General features: G+C 35.7%; 1 protein-coding gene across 1 annotated transcript in view; it reads right to left on the reverse strand.

Moving 5' to 3' along the window:
* Nucleotides 1-476: 476 nt before the first annotated feature.
* LOC132165251 (myosin-16) overlaps nucleotides 477-10,379 on the reverse strand; it is a 21,017-nt gene continuing 11,114 nt past the window's right edge. Inside the window, exons 19-27 of the mRNA XM_059575735.1 lie at nucleotides 6,147-6,149; nucleotides 5,847-5,910; nucleotides 5,402-5,579; nucleotides 4,696-5,201; nucleotides 4,488-4,610; nucleotides 3,763-3,873; nucleotides 2,540-2,679; nucleotides 1,366-1,619; nucleotides 477-725 (exon numbers count right to left, since the gene is read on the reverse strand). Coding sequence (XP_059431718.1) covers nucleotides 682-725; nucleotides 1,366-1,619; nucleotides 2,540-2,679; nucleotides 3,763-3,873; nucleotides 4,488-4,610; nucleotides 4,696-5,201; nucleotides 5,402-5,579; nucleotides 5,847-5,910; nucleotides 6,147-6,149 — 1,423 coding nt within the window. The 3' untranslated portion in view covers nucleotides 477-681. The remainder of the gene's footprint in view (nucleotides 726-1,365; nucleotides 1,620-2,539; nucleotides 2,680-3,762; nucleotides 3,874-4,487; nucleotides 4,611-4,695; nucleotides 5,202-5,401; nucleotides 5,580-5,846; nucleotides 5,911-6,146; nucleotides 6,150-10,379) is intronic.

Raw genomic sequence — 10,379 nt, forward strand, 5'->3', positions numbered from 1 at the left:
GAACTTCAAAACAAGATTAAGGATGCCCAAGACCAAGAATTTTTCAAACAAGAACTGACCACAAATCCTACTACGTACCTTGTTTCCCTATAAAAAAGATCTTAGGCATCCTTAATCTAAAGCAAGGCACCACAAAAAGCATGGATACCGGTGAGAGTGCTTGCTAGAAAAAGAAAGCCCAAACTCATAAAATGGTTTAGGATTTTTTTAAAAAAAGAAACATTTTACGAAAATTAAATTAAGACTTTTTGGGTCAACCAAAAATGTTTCGATTTGATCAGGATTTTCGGTCGTATCAAATAACAAAAAAGAGGGAAAACATATTTTAAAAAACATTTTACATTGAAACAAACGGAGCCTAAACGCAAAAGCTAGGAAGAATAAATTTATTCTTGGAGATTGTCCAACATACAATCATGTTTTTGCACTTTTGGCCCTTTGCCCGTTTGAGCAAGTAAAATCACAAAATATGCAAGTGAACTAATATAGCATTACTTATCTACAACCGACTAATGACTAATTAAGCATCCTAAACAAGATTATCTGTCCATCTACAATCTTTTATGATAACGTATGTGAAAATTCATTTTAGAGTAGGTACCTATTCTACAATGCCAAAAGGCCCAAGTTTTATGAAACTAGCTAATATCGAAGCTAGATTTAATAGAGAAAAAAGTTCCATTAGAAGTAGTCATCAAATGCCCTCTCCTTGTCACTTTCAAATCCTGCACAGTGCACCAATCCAAGGAAAAAAAAAAAAAAATCATTGTTAGCTTGGAAACATTCCATATTCAAAAGAGTAGCAAATAAAATTGGAACATAAAAATGTTCTCTAAGAAGCAAGGACAAACTGAGATGCAGACTTAGAGGGAATGAATTGCAAAGAAAATTATATTCCAACAAAGTGAGAACTTTCGGGCAAACTCGGTGTTTTCGATCTCCCTTGCAATAAGCCAAGTAGCAACAAGCTGGTCCATCATCTTAAGTCATTTGATCTTTTGATTTTAGATGTCCATTTTGCTTTTGGGTGATTCTCTTGTATACATTCTTCATATTAGGATTGCACACCTTATTGCACTTTTTTAGAGAAATTTATTACTTAATGAAAATTTAAAAAACTACCTCTTACTTCTCCTCTTAGAGCAACGAGGGATCAATTGAGATTTCTTGAATTAGACAAACATTTTTTAATTAAATATGATAAGGCTATGCAAAAGTATGGAGGTCAGAAAGAATATTTAATTTACTGTAGGAAATCAGCTTATCAAAAATTTATATATCCATGGATCTCTTTGTTTGATTCAATCCTTTCAGCAACTTATTTTCACTTCTACTCAATGCAATACACTAAGAAGATGGACTGACCTGAGAATTCTGCTGCTGAAATATCCTGAACTATCAGTTGGAAGGAACTCGAGTTGGTGGCAGAGAAGGTTGGTGAAGCTGGAATTGGAGCTGCAAAAGTGAAATCAGAGTCGGAGGATGAAGCATCTGAGTTACTGGAAGTGAATTCAATCTGTTCATCCCCATCAACGGGTCCAGAAGTTGAAGTCTGTCTTGATGAAGTAGACAATATCATTTTCAGCTCTGAAACTTGACTTGACATGGAAGACATCATCCTGAGACACACTAAATTAGATTTAGTATTAGTCAAATGACTTAAGAGAGGTTTTACAAGTTGTCATAATTTTAAAATGATTGCAGCTTCTATCAAATGCAAATACTTGAAGTATCTTCTGTATTAATACCATGCTCATTTCCTTATGCTCCCAGCCCCCTCTCTCTCTTTAATTTTTATTTATTTATTTGTTGCTAGTATCTTCTGCATTCTTTCTCGTTTTCACAAAAATTTTCTTTCCATTTTGTCCACATTTTCAAGTATCTTTCTACAAGAGTAGGTAGCAAGGTCTATAATCTTGACTTGAAGAATATGTTTTCTTGTCATTAACACTTCAAAAAAAAAAAAAAACAATCGTTTATTTTTCCAGTCAGAAGAGTAGAAAAGAAGTGATCAAGGCCAGACTCAAAGGAAAAGGCGAAGTGGTCGAAAGAAAAATGAATATCAAATGGTCACAGTGTTATATCAGCGCTTAAAACATCTTCCAAATGGTTGATTTTCATCTGTTAATCTCCCTAAGAGTGAAATTTTCAAGATTGTCAGCAATTTTGTGATATTTTCTATATTATAAGATAATATTCGCTCATAAAACATGGGGGGTTTGATACGGTCTCATCTTCAACTTGGAGGACTTAAGGCGAGGAGAGAGGGCTCTCTCCCATCTCCCTAAAGAATAAAATAAAAGAGAGAAAATATTCACATGCCATACTATCTTTTTACAACCGGAGTTTCATTCGAAGAATTGGTTCCACATTTAGCAGTGAACTATGTCACATGCAAGCATTTATTGTCAGATTTGATTTAATTGTTGAGGAAACACCGTGTCAAATTCTACATCTAACATTTCCAAAAAAGGATTATGTTAATCAACAATTGTGAGATTATAGCAATACTTGACGAGCATCATACTAATAATACTACCTGTTCAAGGAGTCCTGAAGTTGATGAACTATTCCGTCAGTTTCTTCTAACTTTTTACGTCTTTCTTCATTTGATTCCTGGGCTTCCGCATATTTCCTTTCATATTGATCAGCTCTTTGTTTTTCTGCCCGCAACAAGGCCTGTGTAAAGTAAAACCACATAAAATATATGAAAAAGGAAGTTGGAATCCCTAGGCCAGAAAAATAGGAATCTTAGTATCAATAAGTTGTGCCAACACAAAAAACAACTTAAACAAGGAAGCTCATTCTTCCCTAACTGCATCTATCAATAATCATATTCATCTTCATGTTTCGTGAATGAAGCATATGATGTGCTTCCAATTTTATGATGATCAATGTAGTGGATATAAAATCAACAAGATACGACTGTTGATGGGGCATGAAGAGGAGAGATGCTATCAAGACTACATAAAGATGGATGCTTATCAAGTCAATGTAGAAAGAAATTATATACCAATCCAGTCTTGATAACTTGGAGATAGTAGGCAAGATAAGGAGAGGTCAAGTGACGTGGCGTATTATGGAAGAAAAGAGGACAGGCAGAGCTAACATTGAACCAACTGCAGGCGTTGCACATGGCAAAGTAAAGAAAACCGGAATGGGGGTGGGGGTTACTAGACTTGGACCTCGGACCTCATAGACAACTAAATATCATGTCATGTTGATGGCTAGAAAGAGGATGGAAAAGATTGCAAGAGCAAACCCTTGAGTTGTTGTTGGCTTCTCATTTACATACATTATAGCATATAAAAGTACAACATTGCCCTGCCATACATAAACTGTAATAGGAAATATTACAATTGATTAGCCAATTACCGTGTTAGATTTTGTAAGCAGCATAGAGAGAGAGGAGGTGCCAGGGAGGAGACGGTGGAAAAGACCTATTTTTCCTTTGGTAACCATTCTCCTCCTAATTCAAATTTTAAAATTTCAACTATTACTTCCCCCTCATTGGTAGACCTCTTAAAAATATCTTCTGTATGTTAAATTCTCTAATGAAAAAATCACCAGCCTTTCTTAAGGAAGAAACTTACTATGTCAGCATGTCCATCTTTTTTTGTCATAACATTTGCATTGACAGATGCTTAAGAGCCAAAAATAAGAAGATTGACGGAACCTTTCCTTGCAGGGAAGGAAAACAAAGAAAAAGAAAATAGAAGAAAGCTGGAACATTTGAAAATGTACAGGCTTAATAAACACTACCTTCAAATTTTCCACTTCCATGATGAGAGTCTCAATCTTTTCAGCACCTCGGTCAGGAATTGAGGGTTCTCTAATTACAGGGAAAGCTTTGTCAGTCACTTCTCGGGCAACCTGACATTCATTAACAGCCAACACATTTCTTTAATCAACTAAGAGTGATGCTTCTGGTGCGTACTAACCATAATAGCAGAACATGCACCATTCATTTCATTGGAAGCCAACAGTTTTTGGTGGTGGAAAATTTGTAGATATAGGAAATGTCCTTAGTTAACTAATCTCCATCATAATTTAACCATGTCTAAAAGTGCCAATTTTTTAATCTCTTGAACAATTACCATTCAAGTATCAATACTTGACATGTACATTCACCCACACGCACACAGACTTCATGGAAAGTTCATAAATGATCTTTGAATGCCTTGAAAGTGGACTTTGCAGGAGTCCTATTATCATAGTTTATTTTCATAGCAATGTTTTTTTAAAGAGAGAAGAACTCTAGATGATACCCTCATATTATTAAAAGCCCATAATTCTGTCAGCAGGAGACAGCTAAGTATTGTAATATGACTAGGTAGCAGTCTAGGAGAAGGCAAAAAGGTACTAGCTATAACGTGATAGTATGCAAAACATGCATTCTTCAAAAGTTCCCTGCAGACAGCATATCAAATTTCGAAAAAGAATTACTTAATAATTTAAGAACAGAACTATGTAAAAAAAGTGATTACCATCTTCTTTTGTTTCCTAAGCTCTCTGCTGACAGCTCTCCCTTTCCATCTGCTTAGCGAAATAGTTGATGCTTTCTTAAGCTTCTTATAATCTGAAAAGGCTCTGTGGCAGCGCCAACTGGCCTGCAAGTTTCTATAATCAATCTTGGAGAACATGAAAAGCAACAAACTATTAATACTAAGCAATGCAAAACAGCTATAAAATAACCTGAATGATAGTTGCAGCCTTGGTACACTCCCTGTATCTGAATTCATTACGAGCAACCATAGCCCGTAAACCTGTCTGAATGATAGTTGCAGCCTTGGTACACTCCCTGTATCTGAATTCATTACGAGCAACCATAGCCCGTAAACCTGTCTGAATGATAGTTGCAGCCTTGGTACACTCCCTGTACCTGAATTCATTACGAGCAACCATAGCCCGTAAACCTGTCTGAATGATAGTTGCAGCCTTCGTACACTCCCTGTACCTGAATTCATTACGAGCAACCATAGCCCGTAAACCTGTCTGAATGATAGTTGCAGCCTTCGTACACTCCCTGTACCTGAATTCATTACGAGCAACCATAGCCCGTAAACCTGTCTGCAAGATTAGTGTAGAAAACTTAGTTCTGATGTAGTCATTTCTGGCCAAGAATCTACGCAAATCCCTCTGAATTTTGATAGCAGCTGCATTCCTTTTCAGAAATTCATATAATTTGCGAGCCAGTTCTCCTAGAAGTCATAACAATAAGACACAAGATATTCGGTATTCAGCCAAAAGAAACCTTAGAGCATGGGAAACTGAAAACTGTGTAAAAATGATGGTATTTAGTGAAATGGTACATGCATCAGCTGATAATGCCCAGGTGTATCACGGAAACATTCTGAAAATAATGGTACATTTCCAATAAATGGGCATTTGATGGACTCACCTCTCCAAAAGGATTGTATACGAATAGATGCCTTCCGCACACTAACAAAGTTTTTACGAGTAATATGAGTTCTAATCTGCTTTTGAATGACCTTGGCTGAGATGCCAAGTATGCCTGCTCTCCGTGCATCTAACTCAGCCATCTGACCAGCTTTTAGGAAAATCTTTGCTTTCCCAATCTGGAAAATTATTTATGGGTCAATTGCCTATACAAAGACATCTCGCAAAAGAAGGATGTACATTAATATGAGAGCGGATGTGATTATGCTCAATACATAGCTAGTTCAAGCATAGTAAATGAGAACTTCCTTGAAATAGATAACTTCAGGTTGCCCACCAGGCTGAGGCCAATAAAGATATTTAGAGCACTCAAAGTATTAAAATTATAATCTTAAGGGTTAACAGACATCAGCTGCTCCTCAACCTGTGAATGGTTCGGGTGTCACCTGATAGCCTGTAAGGCCCATCTTCTCCAGAATCTTTTTGCATGCTACCTCTTCTTCATAGCTGCTTATTTCAGAAATGAGAATTTAACAATGTACAATCAGTAAACATGAGAAAGAACTTGAATATGGGCAAGTGAAGAAAACATAAAACATTAAAATTGTTATCTAGATTGGAACATAAACTGATACTTACTTGCCTTCCAAAGCCTCTGGTGCAAGGATACCAAATCGAGTTAAAAATTCAAAAAAGGTCCTGCAAGTAGGGTATCCAGTGCATTTGATTCTGACTGCTTCTAGAACCCCCTACACAACTGAAAATGAGAATAAAGTGCACAAGCATTTATAAATAATAGCACATCATGACTTCAGCTTGTACTTACACCAGAACGTAACTGTTGCATGACGTTGTTATTCTCAAATATTGAAGGTTTTAAAAAATTATTTGGCTTCACACATCTAATGTAGTGGGGCTCTGTGGAATTTAGTGTTTCCATCAATTGCTGCAACTGTAGCTGCACCAATCAAGTCAGAACATGAGGTTTGACCTTTTCCCAACAGCATGACATTGATTGAGTTGTTAACATATCACATAACTTCATATATAATTACCTTCCAGTTACAGTAATTTACTGAGGTAAATCCACCACAATTGTAAAGAAGATGTTAGGAAAAAAGATACCTTAAAACGAGCACCAATAGATGAGAACTTGGAGGATTTGGCCATCTCATCAGAAAGTGAAGGGAAAAGGCCCGCTACAAATGAACAACTGGAAGAACTCAACAAATTTTGATGTTCAACAACAACATAATCTTTATTTTTGTCTAAAAATTGATCGGACTGATATTGAACCTGAAAAGAAGTGCAGAAAAAGTGAAGATACTTCAACGACAATTCACATTACAAACATTAACTTATATAGCAAAATAGAGAATAAAACTTACTTCTCCTGCATAATGAACAATGATAAAATCCGAGCGCGCCAATTTTGGCTTGATGAAGCGTCTGTGATCTTTGAATGTCTGATAAAGCTTTTGTGAAAATGTTTCATGAGTTGCCTTGGGAAACATACTGTAAAAAGAAGTGCTAACCAAATAAGCCATATATATATATATATATATATATATATATATATATAACCTCAAAATAAAGAAAAAATGAACTGCCTTGTAACTTGCTATTATCAAATCATGGAATGCATTCTAACAAAGCCTGCTATTGGATCACTTGTCCATCTCCTGCCTACCTTGCATATTAAGGGCCTGTTTGGGCGTTAAAGAGCTTAAAAAGTACTTCTAGAACTTAAAAAGTTTTGCCAAACAAAAGCTGGCTTGTTTGGTACAAAATTTCAAAAGTACTTTTTTTACTTTTTTATTATAAAAATGGCCAAAACACACTTTTAGCAAAAGCTTAAAAAATTAAGTTTTTGCCAAAAAACATTGTTTGACTTAAAAGTTCTATTTCTCAAACACAATTCCAAACATGCTCTAAATATAAATACTAGAGGCTAGAAGGTGCCCTTATATAGTGTGCAAAACTGAAATTTTATAAAATAATTCTTTTAAGACTAAATATTAGTTTATTGATCAGATACCTTACAGCATCTGATTGATTGTGATATTAGGCCAATGACATTGATTAAGCCAAATACGTAAATACACATTAACAAAGAAAGAATCAAGAAATGTTATCCTACCAAGCTTCATCCAGCAAGGAAATGATCCCCCCTGGTTTCTGCAAAAACACGATGTATTAAGATGGGTGCGTGGCAGCTAATTCAGTAAATGAACAGTGCAGAAATAAACCATAATAAGACATGATGAGCAATAGGATATCTATTGAATTTTTTCTAATTAATTGTCGCTTTAACATTTCTGCTGGAAAAGACATATGGAAGACATGATGAGAATATCTATCCCCATTATGTTATCTAGAAGTGATTCTATTCTCTGTTACAAAATTTTTAAAAAATAAATAAATATATAAGTACAAGCATGTACTTTTGAACACAATAAAGGTGCCTGCCAGTAAATGACCAGTGGCAGTGGCCCTGGTACCCTAGTGATATTAGCACTACACTCCTACGAGGCAGAATGCTATAGTAAAACAAGATTCTATTGAGTAACTTTAGCATGCATGTGCGTAGGCCAGTCTCATCGTTAGGTCTTCAGTATGGTTACCAAAGAATAACTACCAGAACATTGTATGAATGAGTATACAGTTGTCAGCTACAAGAAAAGGATAAGGAAACCTTTTCAATAAGATCCAGGATATCTTGGTTATCAACAAATTCTATGTAGCTCCAATCAATTTCCTCCTTGGTGTATTCCTCTTGCTCCATCTTGAACACATGCTGAAAGACATCATCATGCTCAGATTGTATGTTGAGGAAAATCAGAACAGTAAATTTGTCAAATACAACTTAATTCATACCTGGTTGAAATGTTGTTGCAGCTTTTCATTTGTAAAATTAATACAAAACTGCTCAAAACTGCAAAACAAGAAATAGAAAATGATAAGCACAACAACTAAGTACAAAGCACAGCTAAATTCAATATCAGAACTTTCATCTATAACTTATCAGTCATTGTACCAATCACCAATTCCAGTGGCATCTGGGGGGGCTTCAAGCCACCCTGTGCAACACGAGGACCAGAAGAACAGGAGCAAAGCAGTTACACACACATACAGACATAAGCACATATCTGCATTTACATAACTACTTAATCAATCATCACCTATTAGTTTTGAAGCTTTCAAAACCATAAATGTCAAGGACCCCGATCAGACATTTTGAGGCAGGATCTTGCCCGATTGAGTCATTGATTTTATCCACTAACCTGGAAGCAATAAAATCCATGGAGGTGTAAATGATTTTTTTCCATAAAAATAAGAAAGCATTTCGTTATTATATAACATGACTTCTATGACCCAAAGCCCGCATCTTACCACTCAAACAAGTGACAATATATTGTCCTGGCTAAACCATCCCTCCTAATTGTAGCGCCATGAGGATCAAGGGTTCTCTCGATAATTTCTTCTGGGGTAATCATTACACGCTTACACAGTGCATCTTCTAATGCATGAGGATCACACCTGAGAAAGGAACAAGATCAACAAATACAGCGCATGCAAAAGAAAAAGAAGTATCTTATGAATCTATGATGATAATAGCAAAACTTTGATCACACATGAGAAGATCTGCCGTCATTTGAAGATGAAATTTGGATTCTTCATCTTCTACAATTGCTGAATCACTTTCTTCCCCCTTTACAAAATCTATGTTGCCAAGATGAAGAATTGCTGCCACTACTCTGAAAATTGCATCCTGAGAGAGAGAGAGAGAGAGAGAGAGAGAGATTATTCTCCGTTTTACTGCATAAAGTATGTTTGAAATATGCGCAAACAAGTGTTTAGATCCACACAAAATCAATACCTGCTCTTTTTGACTTATTCCAACAATATCCATGGCTCTCCTAGTAGCAAGATAATCATGAGCATCACTTACACCAACCAGTTCATAGCAATTTGATTGATTAAGATAGTGAAATGATTTTGGATTTCCCAACTTGTATCTCTCTTTCTCCTGATAGGAATTAAGAATCTATTAACTTGAATAATTTAACATATACAAATCTTTCAAGGTTCTAGCAGTAAAAAGATTTAAGAGACAGAGACAGAGGGAGAGAGGGAGAGAGAGAGAGAGGAGAGAAAAATCAAGCTAAGACATCTACCTCAGGGGGAGCTGCACAGAGAAGGTAGAAACAATGGTAGTTGCGCTCAGGATCTGAAATTTGGCAAACACGAGATCTTTCGAGAAGATAAGTTCTAATGGCTGCCCCTGATATTCTTCCTTTCTTATCAAATTGAATCTCAACAAATTTTCCGAAACGACTGCGTAGAGAACATCAGTAGGTATAGACTGCCAACATGTTATGAATATCACATTTGTCTTATATGAAGTAATATAAATGAGCGTTTTCTCAAAAAATCCCATCTTACCACGCGAAATATTCATGTGAACTAAAAGGAAGAGAGATTCCATCTAAAACACTTTTGCCATTTCTACTTCCATTAGGAACTATGCTGCAACCTAACTGGCAAACCCTGTTGATTTACTCACTAAAATGTTGAAACCATATGATGCTCATAGCTATAAATTCATTATTCCACCTGAACTTAGGATACACTATGATATGAAAATTCACTGGATCCCCTTAATATATACTTTTTTTTTTTGAAAGGACCCTTATAGATACGTTCATACATATGTAAAGGTAAGGTTCATCAATCAAAGCGAGTACCAAAATGTAAAGGTAAGGTTCATCAATCAATAAAAATTTTCACATAAAAATATGCACGCTTCTCACCTGGAATTGTTATTTCGAACAGTTTTTGCATTGCCAAATGCTTCCAGAACTGGGTTTGACTGCAACACATCAGATAGAACAAGAGCTTCAGATGGGCCAAGTTAAAAATTAATATGACCTAATTGCAAAAAGAGGGGCAATTAATGTAAATTCTTTTAAAGGGAA

The sequence above is a fragment of the Corylus avellana genome, chromosome ca11 (genome assembly GCF_901000735.1).
Source record: "Corylus avellana chromosome ca11, CavTom2PMs-1.0".
In the NCBI taxonomy this organism is placed as follows: Eukaryota; Viridiplantae; Streptophyta; class Magnoliopsida; order Fagales; family Betulaceae; genus Corylus; species Corylus avellana.